Source organism: Gymnoscopelus braueri (assembly GCF_963280865.1).
Source record: "Gymnoscopelus braueri genome assembly, chromosome: 11".
Classification (NCBI taxonomy): Eukaryota; Metazoa; Chordata; class Actinopteri; order Myctophiformes; family Myctophidae; genus Gymnoscopelus; species Gymnoscopelus braueri.
The window spans coordinates 45,985,441-46,006,537 of record NC_137613.1 but is presented as its reverse complement, the minus strand read 5'-3'; the positions used below and the strand labels follow the sequence as shown (position 1 = coordinate 46,006,537).

Here is a 21,097-nt window from a genome sequence, read left to right as displayed (position 1 = left end):
ATACCAGTGGTTCTCAAAGTGGGGTCCGGGGACCTCCGGGGTCCTTGGGAGGGTTCCAGGGGGTCCCCAAATAGATGTTTTAATGCAGCACAATCATTTTAACCACTTTATCCATATTTTATACGTTGGCTATTCAAAACTAGCAGATAAGCTCATAGCGCGGCACAAAGCTTGTGCATCTGCTTTCCAAAAAATCGTGAAAATGTTTATTAAAAAAAAGAAATTACACAAATATTCGCTTCTGGGGGTCCCATTTTCAGATGGGGGTCCGCGACCAAATACATATTAATTTGGAGGTCCTAGACATGAAAAAGTCTGAGAACCACTGGTCTATACTGTAGGTGGAGAGAGTGAAACCTATGTTTTGAATAGTTATACATTCTCTTACTGAGTTACAGTAACTTAAAGCTGGTGAAATCATGGGGAAATTAAACTGTTCCTCATTTTGCTGGGGACCCCCTGGAACCCCCTCAAGCACTGCTCGGGGTCCCCAGACCCCATTTTGAGAAGCACTGGTGTAGAAGAATGTACACTGTTGAACATCTTGAATGTGCATCTTGAATGTGCACACTACTACATACACACAAGCACTTGTTTATCATGTAACGATGTTTTTCTCATTTCAGATCTTACGGAGGGCTGATAAAAACGGTAAGGAACACACACACACGCACACGCACACGCACACGCACACACACACATGCACTCGCACACAAGCAGATGTACTTTTTTTTTTAATGGAAATTCTGATCAAGGCTCTCTGCCGATAGTGTTTCAGTTTCCATGGAAACTGAGCACGGACCGTGCCCTGGCTTGGCTCGACTCAAACATCACAGCATTAGTAAAATGATAAAAAACAGAAAGACGTTTCACATCTATATTCTAAAGGATGTCTGCACCCAAGCGACGAAACAGAAGCTTCACGTTTCGAGACTTGGAAGAAGATCTGAGAGCTCAAAGCAAATCGTTGCTGTCGGGCAGAAACCTCTTAACTCCATAATACTTTTTGTGTTTTTTCATAAATCAACGCCCTACTTGATCATATCACAGCGTCACACAAAAGCATCAAAAGTAGCAGATCTACAAGCTGTAGATCTGCTACTTTTGTTTTTGAATTTGAATCCTGAAAAGTACACACAGTTTTGGACACGAAATATTATTATTGTTACTTCTTCATTTGTGACTTTTGAACTTTGTCGTATGGCGGTGTCTTGTGCCGCGTTGCGAATGTGATGTGGTGCGTTTTGAGCTTTTGTACATCATCCAGTGGTGTAAAGTAACTAAGTACATTTACTCAACTACTGTACTTTATAAGTATAATTTTGAGGTACTTTTGCTTTACTGGAGTAATTGTCCATACTTTTTACTTCTGCTTTGAAAACTTTAGTTACTAGTTACTTTGCAGATATAAATTATTACATTTCAAAACATACATTAACCACTTTAGCCCTATTTGGCTATTTGAAAATAGCCGATCTACAAACTCACAACGCGTCGCTGTGAGCTTGTAGATCTGCTATTTTCAAAAAAATTTGTACTTTTACTTTTGGTACTTTAAAGGTTTCATGTCGTTCAGTTTTACCACACATTAAAAGTCTTTGTCATGGTCCTTCAAACGTGTATAAAAAGTTTTAACAAAAAAATCCACTCCATTGATCCATGGCAGGTGTTTTTCTCTCACATTTCTAAAGCCTTTTCAACTGCAATGAAAAAAGAAATCTTTGCCTGCGGGTGTCGCTGTTGAGGGATTTTGCCTGTCAATCATCGCCTCTCCTCCGCCCCCCCCAAAGGAAAGGATAGGGGAGGGGAGGGGCGAGGAGGAGAGTGGGCGGGATTAACGGGCTGTGACTTCACTGCCGAAGGGCCAAGCTCAGATTACTTTTCAGCCTAATTATTCAGAAAACCCCAGACCACAGAAAATCCACTGAATGTTCAAAGTTCAGATTTCTTGGGTGTAATTTAGGTCATAAAACCCCCCAAAAAACATAAAAAATTAAAAAAGGGAAAATGAATGTCATAGAACCTTTAAGTACATTTTGATACCAATGCTTTTGTACTTTTCCTAAACTAAAGTTTTTATTCCGGACTTTTACTTGTAACAGAGTACTTCTACATTGCAGTATTGATACTTTTACTTAAGTAAAACATTTGAGTACTTTTTCCACCACTGACATTAGGAGAGCATAAATTAAGTATTAAGGTCTGTGCGATTAATTCACAATAATTTAAACTGCTGTTTGTATCATGAAACAAGGTCGATTTTTTTCACTGGTGAATAAAAGCATCAACCTGTATCTTATTATCTAACAATAAATTAATAGTTAGATGTGAAATATTGTACATGCATTTTCAAAATTATGCAATATTTCCCAAACATTTTTTATATTTTTCTAAATCTTTCAAAAATAGTCAACGTTTAAATGGATAATGTGGTTAAAAGGATTGTGATGCTGCATTAACTAATTTAGCTGGGGACACCCCCCCCCCTCCCTAAGGACCCCTGTGGGTCCCCGGACCCCACTTTGAGAACCACTGGTTTATTCGTCATGCTCCGGGGTGTGTAAAGGACCTTTAAGCCCGAAACCTCGTGTGGAATCCCGATATTAGCTGATCTACAACCTCACAATGCGACACTAATGCAACGCATTATGAGCTTGTAGATCAGCTATGTTCGGCACACGTGTATAAATTAAGCATTACGCTGTCGGCTCTGTTGGGATGGGACCCTATATACGCCATCATGCATAATACACAATACGCTGATTTTAATCTGCTGAAGAGCATAGGATCACTGTCTTTGTTCCGACATTTAGTACGAGGAAAATACATCTAAAACATGATTACTTGACACAGGAATATATTATTCCGACGTGTCATGCATTATGCAGCGAGTGGAACCATTACATCATGAAACATTTTGAACTAAAAGATTGCTCTACAAAGTCTTCATAGATTTCTTCCTGCAAATACGGCAGTCAAGACGTGTAGATTTTGCTTCTTTTCTTTTTCTAATCCTGTATTTCCTGGAAGAAAAAGTGCCTGCAGTGTATATTTGTCACTAATGTGTCACTTGTCACTCTGCGTCAGTTCAGTGACCAAACGGAGTGATGTGTGTGAAACAGAAGGATCAAATCCTTCTTCATAGATTATTTCTAAATACGACAGTCAAGCCAGATCCCTTTAAAATAAAACATGTATTTCCAAAAATGTTAATAAAATAAAATAAAATTAAAAATACATGATTTGTTTTTAAAATCATGCATTTCCTACCTGCCCACCACAGCGGACTCTGGGGATTCGAATCCATCCGGCTTTGTCGAGTGTCTGTACGAACACAATTGGCCCGTGTTCGGGGGAGGGAAGCCGGGTGGGGAGGGTGATAATTGTCACTGCACGTACTCAGCAGCACCTGTCAGTGTTGGGCGGGAGGAGTGGGACGGAGGTGCTACATCCTCCTGGTGGGGGCACCTCACTGACAGGTGAGCCTGTAAGGATACAACAGCAGTGACAGCACACAGACATGTGCGGGGAGGAATTAATTGGCATACTGTAACAACAAGGGGGGGGGGGGGGGTAAAAATATAAACAAACTAGAAAAAGTGCTCCTCGGAGCACAGGTCTCCGCCAGGTCAGGTAGGTTAGCGTGGGCCAGCAATGTTTGGAATTCGGCAATCGGGCTGGAATATGAAAGATCGGGCGGATCGGTCTTGATCACTTGACTAAAGAGATAATATGTACCAATTTGCGTGATGTTTTATTATAGTAATATAAAATTATATACATTAGTAATATAAAAAAATGGTATGGCAAAAATCAGCCTCCTCAACGTAGATTTGTTGCATTTTGTTCAAAACGGGCCACTCCTGCAAACTTTAGATGTCAATCTTAGCCAATCAGGATGGAATATGAAAAATCAAACAGATCCGTCTTGATCACATGACTATAGAGATCATGTGTACCGATTTGCGTGACATAAGTCGGCCTCCTGGTAGCGCTATAAAAAGCAAATGTGAAAAATGCAGGGGAGAGGTTTTTCCTTGGCCTCTACTGGAATGCACATACAAAGTTTTACACAGATCGGTGCAGTTATGGTAAAAACAGGAATCGGCCTGTTATAGCTGTTATAAAAAAATCAAGTGGCATTTCTTCCTCTGCCTAGTGAGAATGTGCGTGCAAAATTTCACGGAAATTGCATGCTGTATTCATGATTCGAGGCATTTTGTTCAAAGCGGAGCACTCCTGCAAACTTTGGATGCCATTCTTGGCTAGCCTGGTTCCAGACGAATCTGCCATTGCAAAATTGCATTGCACTTTAGCCCTCAGTGTTTATTGTCTGGCCACGCAAGGCTAATTCTTAGCCAATCAGGATGGAATATGAAAAATCTGAAAGACCTATTTGGTTTAATGACTATAGAGATACTCTAATCTGTATAGTAGAGGCCCTAGGAGGGGTCCACGCGTACCCTCTTATTTTTTTTTCTAGTTTAGATTTTTGGCATCCATAGGACCTCTAATATAGGGATTTTGATGATCCCAAGAAAAAAAGTGGTCCAAAGTGTGTTTTTTTCAATGTTTTATTACCCCTATGAGACCTGCAGGATTGCTGGCTGAAACGCCAGCGAGACTGTCTTTCGGAGACTGTGGCACGCTCAAATTTAGACGTAGCCCAAAGATAGCGATACCATTTGATTCTAGACAACCTCAGGTTTCCAATGGGACCAACCTTGTCATGCTACCTTGTCGGGAAGGGGGCTAAATACCTAAGGATTCAAAGTTAGACAACATTTTGTCGAGGGAAAAACGTCCATCACTGTTTTCCAAATGGTCCCCTGAGCTATCACCTTGATATAAGTGAATTGAAATGGGTTACATGTATACCTACAAGCCTCCCCTGTACATAAATGCCACATTTATGCCAATCTCATGCAGTTTTGGGCAAAAATCATGCAGTTTATTGCATGCAGTACAAATATGTAATTGCCGCCTATTGTAAAAGGGAGACCACTTTACTGTATCTATAGCTGCATGAGACCACTCTACTGTATCTATAGCTGTATGAGACCACTGTACTGTATCTATAGCTGTATGAGACCACTGTACTGTATCTATAGCTGTATGAGACCACTGTACTGTATCTATAGCTGTATGAGACCACTGTACTGTATCTATAGCTGTATGAGACCACTGTACTGCATCTATAGCTGTATGAGACCACTGTACTGCATCTATAGCTGTATGAGACCACTTTATTGTATCTATAGCTGTATGAGACCACTGTACTGTATCTATAGCTGAATGAGACCACTGTACTGTATCTATAGCTGCATGCATGAGACCACTGTATCTATAGCTGCATGAGACCACTGTACTGTATCTATAGCTGCATGAGACCACTGTACTGTATCTATAGCTGCATGAGACCACTGTCTGCATCTATTCCCACTATACTGAATCTAAACCGCTGTACTGCATATATAGATTACTTTACTCCATCTATAGACCACATACATTGACCACTGTACTGTATCTCTATAGACCACTATACTGCATCTCAACTCAACACAACTCAATGGGGGGGGCGGGGGGGTCCACAGATGCACTACAGTGGTCTACAGATGTGTCTATAGAAGCACTAGAGGAGTCTACAGGTGCACTAGAGTGGTCTACAGGTGCAATAGAGTGGTCTACAGGTGCACTAGAGTGGTCTACAGATGCAATAGAGTGGTCTACAGGTGCACTAGAGTGGTCTACAGATGCACTACAGTGGTATACAGATCACGCCAGTGGTCTACAGATGCACTAGAGTGGGCTACAGATGCACTAGAGTGGTCTACAGGTGCAATAGAGTGGTCTACAGGTGCACTAGAGTGGGCTAGGGAGGCACTAGAGTGGTCTACAGATGCACTAGAGTGGTCTACAGATGCAATAGAGTGGTCTACAGGTGCACTAGAGTGGGCTAGAGAGGGACTAGAGTGGGCTAGAGAGGCACTAGAGTGGGCTAGAGAGGCACTAGAGTGGGCTAGGGAGGCACTAGAGTGGTCTACAGATGCAATAGAGTGGTCTACAGGTGCACTAGAGTGGGCTAGAGAGGCACTAGAGTGGGCTAGAGAGGCACTAGAGTGGTCTACAGATGCACTAGAGTGGGCTAGAGAGGCACTAGAGTGGGCTAGAGAGGCACTAGAGTGGGCTAGAGAGGCACTAGAGTGGGCTAGAGAGGCACTAGAGTGGGCTAGAGAGGCACTAGAGTGGTCTACAGATGCAATAGAGTGGTCTACAGGTACACTAGAGTGGGCTAGAGAGGCACTAGAGTGGTCTACAGATGCACTAGAGTGGGCTAGAGTGGGCTACAGGTGCACTAGAGTGGTCTACAGGTGCAATAGAGTGGTCTACAGGTGCACTAGAGTGGTCTACAGATGCACTAGAGTGGTCTACAGGTGCAATAGAGTGGTCTACAGGTGCACTAGAGTGGTCTACAGATGCAATAGAGTGGTCTACAGGTGCACTAGAGTGGGCTAGAGAGGCACTAGAGTGGGCTAGAGAGGCACTAGAGTGGTCTACAGATGCAATAGAGTGGTCTACAGGTACACTAGAGTGGGCTAGAGAGGCACTAGAGTGGTCTACAGATGCACTAGAGTGGGCTAGAGTGGGCTACAGGTGCACTAGAGTGGTCTACAGGTGCAATAGAGTGGTCTACAGATGCACTAGAGTAGTCTACAGGTGCACTAGAGTGGTCTACAGGTGCAATAGAGTGGTCTACAGATGCACTAGAGTAGTCTACAGGTGCACTAGAGTGGTCTACAGGTGCAATAGAGTGGTCTACAGATGCACTAGAGTAGTCTACAGGTGCACTAGAGTGGTCTACAGGTGCAATAGAGTGGTCTACAGGTGCAGTAGAGTGGTCTACAGATGCACTGCAGTGGTCTACAGATCACGCCAGTGGTCTACAGATGCACTAGAGTGGGCTCAAGAGGCACTAGAGTGGTCTACAGATGCAATAGAGTGGTCTACAGGTGCACTAGAGTGGGCTAGAGAGGCACTGGAGTGGTCTACAGATGCAATAGAGTGGGCTACAAATGCACTACAATGGTCTACATACCACGACAGGGGTCTACAGATGCACTAGAGTGGTCTATAGATACAGTACAGCATTCTATAGATACAGTAGGTAGTCTATAGATGTAGTACAGTGGTCTCATACAGCTATAGATACAGTACAGTGGTCTCATACAGCTATAGATACAGTAGAGTGGTCTCATACAGCTATAGATACAGTACAGTGGTCTCATACAGCTATAGATACAGTACAGTGGTCTCATACAGCTATAGATGCAGTACAGTGGTCTCATACAGCTATAGATACAGTACAGTGGTCTCATACAGCTATAGATACAGTACAGTGGTCTCATACAGCTATAGATACAGTAGAGTGGTCTCATACAGCTATAGATACAGTACAGTGGTCTCATACAGCTATAGATACAGTAAAGTGGTCTCCTTTTTACAATAGGCGGAAATTACATATTTGTACTGCATGCAATAAACTGCATGATTCTTGCCCAAAACTGCATGAGATTGGCATACATGTGGCATTTATGTACAGGGGAGGCTTGTAGGTATACATGTAACCCATTTCAATTCACTTATATCAAGGTGACAGCTCAGGGGACCATTTGGAAAACAGTGATGGCCGTTTTTCCCTCGACAAAATGTTGTCTAACTTTGAATCCTTAGGTATTTAGCCCCCTTCCCGACAAGGTAGCATGACAAGGTTGGTCCCATTGGAAACCTGAGGTTGTCTAGAATCAAATGGTATCGCTATCTTTGGGCTACGTCTAAATTTGAGCGTGCCACAGTCTCCGAAAGACAGTCTCGCTGGCATTTCAGCCAACAATCCTGCAGGTCTCATAGGGGTAATAAAACATTGAAAAAAACACACTTTGGACCACTTTTTTTCTTGGGATCATCAAAATCCCTATATTAGAGGTCCTATGGATGCCAAAAATCTAAACTAGAAAAAAAAATAAGAGGGTACGCGTGGACCCCTCCTAGGGCCTCTACTAGTAGGAGTACTGTCAAAAAATTGATTTGTAAAAATCGGCCTCCTGGTAGCGCTATAACAGGCCCATGTGAAAAAAATTGGGGCAGAGGCTCTGAATTGGCATCCAGGGAGTGTGTGTGCACAGTTTCGCTGCGATCAAGCCAACAGTGCCGGAGAATAGCTGTCCACAGATGGACACGCACGCACGCACGCGCACACACACACACACACACACACACACACACACACACACACACACGGACAGGGTGCAACGGACAGGGTGTCTCGGCCATGCCTTTCGGCCTGGCGGAGACAATAAAATAGATAAAATAAAATCATATATTTTCCAGAAGAAAAACTGCCTGCAGTATATTTGTCAGTATAATGTGTCACTTGTCACTCCTCTTCAGTTCTGTGACCAAACTGAGCGACATGTGAAAGAGAAGGATTAAATCCCCCCCAGCGTCTTAGTTTGATGTTGTGTGAAGCGCGGTGTCTGTGTTCCACCACATGCTTCATGACTATTTTTAAGTACAGCTATGTACTGTGTGAGTCACAGTGGCTCCTTCCCTGACGCTATACAGCTTGTTGGAATTGAGGGCGCAATCTGACAAGCTATTTGTGTGTGTGTGTGTGTGTGTGTGTGTGTGTGTGTGTGTGTGTGTGTGTGTGTGTGTGTGTGTGTGTGTGTGTGTGTGTGTGTGTGTGTGTGTGTGTGTGTGTGTGTGTGTGTGTGTGTGTGTGTGTGTGTGTGTGTGTGTGTGTGTGTGTGTGTGTGTGTGTGTGTGTGTGTGTGTGTACTATGTGTGCATGTGTCTTTCACTCCTGACATACTGTAATGTGAAAGCTAAGCAGGGCATCACCTGCAGATGTGAGGAGAAACATCAAGCGCCCATTAGTCTCTGACCTCCAGGCTCACGTTGACCCTGGACTGAGTGCATCAACCTGTCTCTCTTAAACCATCTCGCTCTCAGCTTTCCTAATGCCTGTCTCTCCTACACTGTCTCCCTCTAAGCTCTCCTACTGTCTGTTTCTCTTGCACTGTCTCCTTCTCAGCTTTCCTATCTGTCTCCCCTACGCTGTCTCCCTCTCAGCTTTCCTACTGTCTGTGTCCCCTACACTGTCTCCCTCTCAATCCTACTGTCTGTCTCTTCTGTCTGTCTCTCCTACCATTCTATCATTTTAGTTATTGTACTGTAGGCAGTATAAATCTCCCTATTGCAGTAGCTAAAGTATAAATTGCATGCAATGCTCTGACTTTGCGATATATTATGCAGAATCATCATGACGCAACTCACTGAATTCCGGGGCAATCTAAGCCACAGATAGGACAGGACATGACCGTCTCCTTGGCTAACCTCTATGTATACCACAATACCACAATGTAGAAATACTCTGTTACAACTAAAAGGCCTGTGTTCAAAATGTTACTCGAGTAAAAGTACAAAATTAATGGCATCAAAATATACTATAAGTACCAAAAGTAAAAGTATTAAAATGTTTGAAAATAGCAGATCTACAAGCTCACAACGCGTCGCGATGCGACACATTGTGAGCTTGTAGATCATCTATTTTCAAATAGCCTATGTATAAAATAGGGCTGAAGTGGTTAATGTATGTTTTATAATATTATGATTCATATCTGCAAAGTAGCCTAACTGGTAACAAAAGTTTTCAAATATTTGTAGTGGAGTAAAAGTACAATATTTGCCTCTGAGATGTAGTGGAGCAGAAGTAAAAGTATTGCAAATTGGGAATACTCAAGTAAAGTAAATGTACCTCAAAATTTTACTTCGTACTTGAGTAAATGTACTTAGTTACTTTACACCACTGGCCCACAGTTTGAGAACCACTGCCTTTACTTGACACTGTGCTGCATCGTGTGCTCTGTCCCCATGCAGACGATGGTAAGCTGTCCTTTGACGAGTTCAAAGCCTACTTCTCTGACGGGGTCCTGACAGCCGACGACCTGAAGGAGCTCTTCCACACCATCGACACCCACAACACAGAGTAAGTCAGGGGTTCTCAAAGTTATAGGGGGGTTTCCAGGGGGTTCCATGTATTAATGTGTTATTATTCTATGGTCCTTTGATGAATTGAATACATAGGACTTTAGCCTAAATGTTTTACTGTACTGTAGCCTACTGTGCTGTTTAAAATGTTGACTAATAAAGTGTTCAGAATCAGAATCAGAATCAGAATCAGTTTTATTGTCACATCACAGGTTTACAAGGTAAAAAAGTGGGTGAAATTCATTTTAGTGCAGCTTAATAAAAAACAACACCACAGCAGCCGTAAACAGTGGACTGGCCTGAACGATGACATGATACAGGGCGGCAACTGCGTTGCCTCTCAATGAAACATGAACAACAAACATAACCACAACACCATGGCGCTAAACTAACTAAATGTGCTGTGGCACACATGTGGTTAAACAGTTAAACTTGGCGTTAATGGCTCCACTTTTAAGATATTCCCTAAATTTTACCAGGCAGCATGCTAATGACAAACATGACAACGATAATCATATCATCGTTGTCATGTTTGTCATGCAAACTTGAATGCAGTTTAACATTAAAGCCATAGAACATTGATTTCAGTTTACTTTAGAGCCATGCACATATTTTCTGAAAGGGTACACAAATCTTACAAATGGTCTCCTAGATGGGCGCCGTCTGATCTCGCGAACGACCGATGTTTACTGGTGCTAGCTCCCGCGAAAGTGTGTTGCTGGGACAGAGAAAGGTTGATAATAAAGTAGATTTTCTCCTGATTTTAGTATGAAAATCTTGGAAAGATCGTGTGGCTTGTGACGATCGGGTCCAATATTTAGTTCAGTGACCATGGGGCTAAAGAATCGTTCAGAAGCTGTGTTCGCGTAGATTGGAAGTAATAGACTCCAACGTGCTTTCGGTCGCCTAAAAAGTGTGGCCACCTGCTTCACGCAGATACGGGAAGTAAATTTTTTTTTGTGTCGTCTTGGGTGGAGTCCATGGTGTGAGGACAGGATCCCTCTGGTCAGCATGGCTCTGTGCAGAGGACACGACAGATCCACATCAAACTGATCTCTATCTCTCTGTCAGCCTGTCACCACAGCACAAAACACACACACGCACGCACATGACTTGCCTCCGCCTGCACTCTGCTCCCTGAGCGCTTTCATGTATGTCACTCATGGCTGTTTCCATAGCAGCAGAGTCCTTTTTGATTTGGAGGGCTTGACAACAAATCTTCTGAACTCTACTCAAGATGTGTTCCTGACAGATACGACCTCAAGTCAGCATCACGATTATTTCAATACTTTTGCCTCGATTGTTGTGATTAATGAACAATGTTTTTTGTATTTGAAAATGGAAGATCTACAATCTCACAACGCATCGTCGAGAGAGAAACAGAGGGAGACAAAGAGGGACAGAGAGAGAGAGAGAGAACTAGAGAGAGAGCAAGACAGAGAGGGAGAGACAAAGAGAGACAGGGAGAGGTGGGGGAGACAGAAACGTAAAGAGAGAGAGAGACCGAGAGAGACAGAGAGAGAGACATAGAGAGAGAGAGAGAGAGAGAGAGAGAGAGAGAGAGAGAGACACACACAGACATACAAAGAGACAGAGGAAGAGAGGACGAGAGGAAGAGAGGAAGAGACAATCAGACAACTGTGTGCTGCATTATGCATCCCATGTCTCTGTGTGATGGTGTGTTTTCCTCATTATGAGTCTGTCTATCATGAGATGTATAATTATGCTAGTGTTGACAGCAGTGTCACTCTGGAGGGCAATGATCCAGACAGGTTATTAGTTCACAAAACACACACACGCACACACACACACACACACACACACACACACACACACACACACACACACACACACACACACACACACACACACACACACACACACACACACACACAGACACAGACACACACACAGACACACACACCAGAATGCATTACACCAGTGGATCCCAACCGCGCTTTGTGTGTCTTTTGTGCATTTTCAAAGCAATGTTTATTCTAATGATCAATCAATCGATTGTGTTCCGGGCTTGGATCAATGGAACAAAACATCCTGTACTTTTAGGTTCCTATTTATCTGTATCACGATGCAAACTCGTTTTTCAAGGTTTCAAAGACAAATTTGCATTTTTTTTTTTTTTACAGAATTCATTTTAATGTTAATGTTATTTAATGTAATATTATCATTCAAATCATAGTGTTCTCCCAATTATTTGGGGGCCCACTTGCAATATCCTCACGGCCCACTAGTGGGCCCCGGCCCACGGTTTGGGAATCGCTGCATTACACACTCATACAGTACATGTACCACCATCACCATGATTCTGGCTTCTTTGGGCAATTGATGAGGACAATAAGGTTTGTCTACGTTATGATGATTCATCATAGACTAACCTTACTGGTTTAGTCAGTTGCTAAAGCGACAGGGTTGCCCACTTCCCCCCCGAGGGTCTCCTGTGATAGGCGATGAGAGTGAGGCAGTCGTTAAGAAGAAATTAGATCCAGCTGTTGATTAAAGGGATGAGTCACTCGTATAGCTTGGTTGGCAGTCTGGCCCAGCCCACAGGGTTTGTACAGTACTCTACACCAGTGGTTCTCAAACCTTTTCATGTCAAGGACCCCCAAAATGACATGTATTTGATCGCGGACCCCCATGTCAAAATGTTTTTGTTCCAGGGACCCCCACCAGAAGCAAAGATTTGAGTTACAAATATTTGCTTTAAAAAATATTTAAATGTTCACGATTAAAAAAAAATAGCAGATCTACATGCTATGCCGCTTGTATATATATCTGCTATTTTTTAATAGCCAAAGTATAAAAGGTTAAAGTGGTTAAAATGATTGTGATGCTACATTAGCCACTTAAGCTGGGGACGCCCTAGAACAGGGGTCCTTGGGGGGGGGGTTCTAGGGCGCCCCCACGTTCGCCCCCACGTTCTAGGGCGCCCCCACGTCCCCACTTTGAGAACCACTGCTCTACTCGTCTACAGTATCGTACACCTCCACAGCTGAGGCTGAATCTGTAAAGGGTGCAGTTCGGAAAGAACCTACTTCGGTTTCAGAGAGCTCTGGTTCTGGGTTCCCAAACGTTTCAGTCCGCGACCCCCCAAAATAATCATATTTGAATTGGGGACCCCCCACCTTAACAAGCACTTGTAGGCATTACATTTACAGCTTGACTCGGTTCCATATATAACTATTGTGAAAATAGCCGAAACTACAAGATCACAACACTCACTGCGAGGCGTTGTGAACTTGTAGATCGCCTATTTTAACAATGTTTGCCTCTTTCTTACGTAATATTTGACAATTTAGCCAAATTGGTATTACAAAGGTCAGTATTAAACTGTAACTTCAGAAATGGGCAGATACCCTGTATGTTGGTTTGCTTACTGTTGAGTGAGAAAACAATGTTGCACATTAATCTGGGGACTCCCCAAAATAATTTGGGAACCCCCCTGGGGATCCCGACCCCCAGTTTGGGAACCAGGGTCATAGAGTGCTCTGATATCAGTTCATTCATGAATGCTCAGAATAGACATTTACTCATTAACCAACACTGCCTGTTTCATCTTTCAAATCAAAGTCAATTCATCCCATGTAAAAAAATTGTTACACTGAATACTGTCTAGAGGCAACGGTGCAAAATGTGATAATTGTGCCTTGTTTGGAACTCTAGAGACTCTAGAGGCAGACAGACAGACAAGACAGAGTGGTATGAAAATACAACCCTGTCCAACCGCACTCCGTCTGGGGGTTATATTTTAATGAAGAAACCCCACTGTGCCTGGTGTCTCAGCCAGTGTACATACAGACAGAACTAATCATGGGCTCCTTCAGGATTTGAAGCCTGTTCATTGCTCTTTATTGGAAGTACATTTCCTGTCGCCCTGTACTGCAGTAATATATCGTTGCTGTCGGGCAGAAACCTCCTATCTCCATATTCTAACTTTTTGTGTTTTTTTCTTAAAGTAATGCCCTATTTGATCATACTACAGCGTCACACAAAAGGATCAAAAGTAGCAGATCTATAAATTCGAAACGTGGAATTTGAGCTTGTCGATCTGCTACTTTTCAATTTGATTTTGAATATGAGGTTTCCACCCAACGTTTCTGTTTAGAAATAGTGCTATTTCAACACGGTCAATGTACTAAACTAAATGTTGTCCACAACACAATTCTTTAAGATTCCATTCCCATTGACTACAAGTGTCTTTTTTTGCGGGAGAGGCACAAAATGTGACGAATCGTGAACACGTTGTAAGATCTTACACTCTGAATGTTTCAAACCGGCCTCATGTTGGTGCTATAAACAGGATGCAGCCATGGGTAGGCAACCCAGCCTGGCGGGGACTTGCATGTTCTCAGAGGAGAGCACTTTTCTAGTTTATTTATGTGCTCTCAAGTTCTGTTTCATGAGATTTACTCAATTGCAAACTTTATATCTCTGCAGTTCGGCCGGAACCAGCTAAATCCAAAATGGTAATTGTTCAGGAAATGAAAAACAAAATATAAATTTTTCAGAAAATGAAGAAAACCTTATATTTTTAAAACAAAGCAATACTGCCTCATCAAACTTGGTATTGTGACTTTATATATTATCAGATACTTGCATGTGTCATTATATTATCACCACTTTACCCAAATCCAGTGCAAGTGGAGTTAGGAGGTTTTGTCCATCATTGATACCTTACTATGATACAGCACTCAAACAAACAGTTAATAATAAATAAAAATACCAGTATACAGAAGAAAAAGTTGACTTGTTTAACGTGCCTCTTGGCCCCATATTCTGTGGTTAAAAAGCCACCCAGTATGGACTCTGCCGCTTGGTGTTGGTAAATGGTGAACCAGAATTAAACTGTAGTCTTTCCTGTCTTGTGCCTGGAAAGTCCTTCCGAATTATGCCTTCTATTTTACTATAATGATGTTTGTTAATTACATTTATTTATGTTTTGAAACTTTTGCAAATTTTTGGAACTTTTGTTACTCCTCAAATTAGACTATATAAAAGTTGTCTTTTGCTTAGATTTCCTTTAGTTTTGTTAAAACCAATGTTTGCCTAGATTTATTTTCTTTTTTTCAATTTACCTGATGAACTTAGCTTAGTCAAAACAATGTGTTACTACTTTTTATTTTATCTTCGAAACCAAAGTTTTCTTTTTCAAAAAGGGTAGGCAAAATAAGCTTCGGCTTCAGCCTACACCTTTTCGGTGCCACTTGTATAAGTGGACTCTAATGTATGTATGTATTTTTGTTTTTTTTTAATGGACCGAAATAAAGATTTACTACTATTGATAAGAACAGCTGGCAATGGATCTCAAAGCTCACAACACATCACAACGCATTGTGAGCTTGGAGATCAGCTATTTATGGTGAGCGCCATCCTCATATACTATAGATCAAGCTGAATTCTGTACTTAAACAACTTTTATTTTAACATGCATTGTAAACAACCATGGATCTAACTGTTACCACTGTTGTTCTTCTACAGTTGAGTGCAACAAACAATTCTGCCTCAAAACTCAATCATGTATTTAACAAAAGCGATCATGGCACACCAACAATAAAAAAAATGGCATATAAATACAAAATACATTAATGAAAAATAGAATCTTTAGCCTATCAAATCTGTAGCCTACTGCACTAACAATAACAACCACAGTTGAATTTACCTATCATATACCTATCAACATTTTATTATCACACTGTTGTGTGTTGTGTGTTGCGTGTGTGTGGTGGGTGTTTCTTAGTGCTTTAGATTGTCATAAAAGCTGTGAAAGTCTTTTGGCATGATCTCCTTGAGCTCTTGGAGATGTTTGAAACAAACTCCTGCACACACTCATTCTCTGTCCATTAACATTTAAAAAGAAAACACGAGCAGATGACCTTTGTGAAGACAACCTTCTCCTCTTTACTGGGGTGACATCTATCAAACCTTGCACATACATTCTCTTCTCTTCCCAGTTTATGTTCTCCCAAAAGCATTGAAAAATCTTCTCCCTGTCTGCCTCATACAGAGCAGAGCTTCTTGAGAGCCTGAGAGGAGGGGGGAGTTGTTTGTTTTTGACGGACAGTTTGAGGGTCCAATGGAGTTAGGAGTTTTCGTCAGAGGCGCTTTTTAATACTTTTCAATTGTTATTATAAACAAAATAATTACACAGATGTAGAGGGGGTTCAATAGCGTTGATTTATGAAAAAAAAAAAAAAAACTGAAAAAGGAGTTAGCTGGTCCCGGCTGGACACTGACGATATATTAGAGTAGCCTACATATTATAGCCCCCCCCCCCCGAGTTGTCCTGATTTTAACATAACATTTTCATAGGGTAATTTGTTCATTGAAGCATTTAGTTCTCTGAATTGTTCCTTTTCATTTCATTTTCAGTAACCTGGACACTGATGAATTATGTGGTAAGTAAACTGATGTACGGTATGTATGGTGACATTTTATACACGCTGAGAGGTAAATTAACAGTCAGGAATGTACTGCATAATGGAATAAATTATGTACACAGAGAGAGGGGTATGTTTTAAAATAAATGTTATACCTGCGTACTGCTGTCTTGGAGTGACTGAATATGTTTTATGTTCATTGTTTTATTTTAAAGAATACTTCTCCCAGCATCTTGGTGAATATGAGAATGTCCTTGCTGCCTTGGAGGACTTGAATATGTCCATACTGAAGGCCATGGACAAGACCAAAAAGGTAGGCGTAGCATTTACTTCTATGTCATATATGTTAACCCATTAAGACGATTCTGCAAATGCCTTCTAAATCAGTAGTTCTCACACTTTCAAGATGTTTAAAAAAAGAATAATCAAAAATAGCAAATGTACAAGCTTGCAGCGCGGCACGAAGTGACGCGCTGTGAGCTTGTATATCTGCTATTTTTGAATAACCAACGCAAAAATTACCCGGTTTTAATGGGTTAAAGCAGTGGCTCTCTTTGTAATTTCAAGGAACTCTGAGAGTGTACGCATGTATTTGTGCATTTGTGCACTCTCAGGTTTACAGACCTTAAAGGGTCCGTTTGGAACCCCCTCAAGGACCCCTGAGGGTCCCTGGACCCCACTTTGAGAACCACTGAGTTAAAGCATTAGGTCGGACCAGAGATGCAAGTCGTGTTGTCTACCCTTAAAGGATACTTCACTCCTAAAAAATACAACCCCCCCCGTCAATTATGCCCCCCGTTGAAGCCTTTAATACACAAGAAAACAAGAGAAGAAAGTAGGGAATACGATGAATTGAAAATATATACGCAAAATGATTATACGCAGGGTATTAGTGCCAAATATATTTTTACTTTTGATTTAAATACATGAATAAATAGATTTTCCAGTACATTTCCGATACCTGCATGTCATTTTGGCATGAGGATTGGCAGACACTCGCGATTAGAAATTGTGTTAAGATATGGTGTCAGAAAACACATTTATGCTGAATGGTTTTTGAGAATAGTGACATAGTGAAAGATACAATAAAAATAATTAAAGGGACTACACCATGAATTAAAATAATAATAATAATATTTAATATCATATTGTTTATGTCCCTTTGTTTATGTTTTTTTGGAACTGAAAAATGGGAGGGATTGTACCCTGACGTGACGTCACGTCAGGGACCAAATCAGTTTGGCCTGTTTTGAGACCAATTTACAGAAAACCCCAGATTTGCTGTGAAAGCCTGAGTGTTCAAACTGGGGTATTTTTGGGGATAGAAGAGAGGTAGGGGAGACCAAAAACACACAAAAAAGTTACAATTCATGGTGTAGTCCCTTTAATTAATTGACAAAATTTACACAATGTGACTTTAAGTGAAACAGATGAGTGCCTTTTCCACCATTGTCTGTGAGTACAACACATTTCTCATTTACGTAAACATGAACATTCAATCAAAAGTCCATCACTAGTCAAAAGCAGGTCGTCGAGGTGGAGAATGTACACACACACACAGATCAGTCATGGTAGACCTCGTAAATCATCACAATGTTGCTGTCAACATCTCCCCCATATACAGCTCAGCCATTTGTATCCATCCCCTCCCTCCCAATTAAAAACATTTGACCACTCATCCCCTATATATCGCACTAATGGCAGCCATGCTTCTACAAATTCGACCATGGTATCCATTAGAACATGTGAGTGTGTGAGTCTCTCCAAGGGCATTAAACTTAACACTTTTTCAAAGCAATATAGTTTTTTTTAAATAGCAATAAAAAAAGAAACGGTCATGGACATACAAGGTTTCCACCCAACAGTGACGATATGGCGTGTCATTAGCGGTATGCTAGTGGAGCGTACAAAGCGGCTTGGCTCTCATAGAGAGCAGGTGTTGTATGCTTGTCCCTGGCGTGCCGAGTGCTCGCTCTCTCGCTCGCTCCACTATGATTACAGCCTAGCACACACATGATGTGCATTGGCATGGACCAGACGTGGTGGCAGATGACAGCTCTCCAAAAATGCTGTTCTGTTTGTATGTGCAGGTTTTGTTTAGTATAAAAATAAATAAAATACAGGGGGTGGGGGGATATTTTTAACCTCATAAGCCGCCGCATATATGTCATTGTACGACAAATACCACAATCATACAAGCTCACAAGAACGTGTCGCATCGCGATGAGATGTGTTGTGATCTGCTATGCTATATTAAAATTGCCTCGATTTTCAACATGCACTGATGTCAGACACAACAGAAACTGTGTCAAATGCACATATATAGAGATGTTCAACATGCACTGATGTCAGACACAACATAAACCATTCAACATGAACTGATGTCAGACACAACAGAATCCATGGAGATTTTCAACGTGCACTGATGTCAGACACAACAGAAGGGGGCCCGTGGATCAGCAGTGTGGACATAATCGACTTTGATTTTGGTCAGTCATGCACATCCCTACTCCATATATGGGCATGTTGATGCGTTTATGACATAATAACGCGTTTATGACCCCATCTCTCCATATATGGGTATGTAACGGCAAGTTGTGTTTGACATGTGTCAGTGTCCAATGTCCACTGTCCACCAATTTTAGTATAGTTAGAATTAGCATAAATAGCAGATCTGTAAGCCCACCGCATGTTGCATCGACATGTTGCGAGCTTGTAGATTGGCTATTTTACTGTACCTATTTGTGGTACAATGAAATATAAGACTTCAAACCTCACACACGCACAGGCGCGCACCAATCAAAACACCCTCGTCAGATTGGGTATAGCCTCGATCTCCAGGCTTTTATTGTTTAGTGTTGCTAAAAAATAAAAGCCTGGCCCAGCGCGTCGGTGTACTCGGTATGAGGAAGTGTTTCACTTCCCAACCAACCAGAGTGCAGTGGGCGTCGCTCGTAATGTTGTGTTAACGGGGCGGGGGTTGACGGACAGATCGGTGAACCAATGGGATCAGCCGCAATCTCTCGCCGGCTCTTTACACCCGCCCCTCTATACACGAAATCAGGAGCGTTGGGGCAGTCTAGATTGGGTATAATTTAAGCTTAAGAAAGGGCAGGTGCATTCACACCTGACACAATAAAAATAATCGTGTCACTTGAGAATAGGAGCACAATGACACTGGTGTCCTGTGGTGGCTGGTGACAGTTGTGGAATAAGACAATTTCTTCTATTTTCATGTAACCTCCTCGAGTAGTGGAGCCAGGCCGCAGATGCAACAGCAGCCATTGGGCCTCTTCTTTCTTACTTCCTTCAGGTCGTACCAATCTTTCTATAAGAATGGAGGAGGACACCCATGGAGTGCGGAGTCAGTGTTTGCTAGGGTCTCACAGCAGACGCATGCTCCAAATAACTCCACACTTTCCACAAATATTGCTCAGTATTCTGGCTATAACAATAGCTGCTTTCCGCACAGATAGTACTTGCATGATGTACTGTTTGTATAAAACTCTATTATTGCTCAAGCGTTTTGGCCACTAGGTGGCCTGAAGTGGTCTGACGCAATTTACATCACCATTTTGGGAAAACAGATCTACAAGCTACGTGTCGCAAATCGAAGCGTTGTTAGCTTGAAGATATGTTATTTTTCCTCACACTTCTAACGGCCCCTCCCCTTCTTAGTAATTTGATCTTACTGTTGAGGGCTGTACTTGCAGTCACTGAACACAGACAGACACAACATTGTTCCCTAACAGCAACACAACAACACGGCCGGACGCGGACAGACTTTCAAATCAATGGCAGTTTATGGTCTAATGTGCAAACATATGCTGGACATGGACACTTTTTTCTTTTTTTTTTCGTGTGTCACTGTTGACCCGCTCCACCCGCCCCACGATAATTCCATCTGAAATCTTGTCGGCCCGCGTATCACTACTGGCTGGGGTAACGGGAATAGTGGGCCCCTGACAACACTGCCCACCATTTATTTTACATGTATTTCCTATCTCCAATATTTCCACACATCATATATTAAAATTCCCTTAAGGGAGGATAGGCAGGTGGCCGAACCACATCGTCAAGCTCATGTCACCATTATCAGCCATAACCATATAAGAACTTCTCAATGCAGCTACGGACAAATATGGACTGTGTTGTCTAACCTCAATGTGTCATCATGGCGTCAGGCCCTAACAAATCAGTCAGCATATATGGCCATAAACGGGACAACGACTGACAGATACAGAGATCTCCATATATGCACATCTCCATATATGCAAGAACTGACTGCAACATAGCTGTGAGGGCCGCAGCGGGGCGATCTCTAGATGTGAGGGCTGCGAAGCGGCCCGAACCTTTAGTTATACTATTTAAGGCTCCGTTCCATTTACTGTTGCACAGTGGTTCTCAAACGTTTTAATTTCAAGGACAACTCTCAGAGTTACACACCCGTAAGGGGCCATTTGGAACCCCCCAAGGAACAATGAGGGTGCCGCCTGGACCACACTTAGACACCCACTGGTGTAGAGTTTCCAGTGACCCAATATCGGATGAAATTGGTATACCAACCTGAAAATGTCATTTATGTTCACCAAAGAACTGGAGAGATGGGCAGACCACTGTTATTGAACAAATACTCTATAGCAATTATTACTATT

The 21,097-nt window shown here is 42.1% G+C and overlaps 1 protein-coding gene across 1 annotated transcript in view; it reads left to right on the top strand.

The window, feature by feature from the left end:
* Nucleotides 1-21,097, top strand: part of necab1 (N-terminal EF-hand calcium binding protein 1) — a gene marked incomplete at both ends in the record, with an annotated part of 52,732 nt that overhangs the window by 5,454 nt on the left and 26,181 nt on the right. Inside the window, 4 exons of the mRNA XM_080442095.1 lie at nt 627-651; nt 9,940-10,048; nt 16,435-16,460; nt 16,658-16,755. Of these exons, the coding sequence (XP_080298221.1) occupies nt 627-651; nt 9,940-10,048; nt 16,435-16,460; nt 16,658-16,755 (258 nt within the window). The remainder of the gene's footprint in view (nt 1-626; nt 652-9,939; nt 10,049-16,434; nt 16,461-16,657; nt 16,756-21,097) is intronic.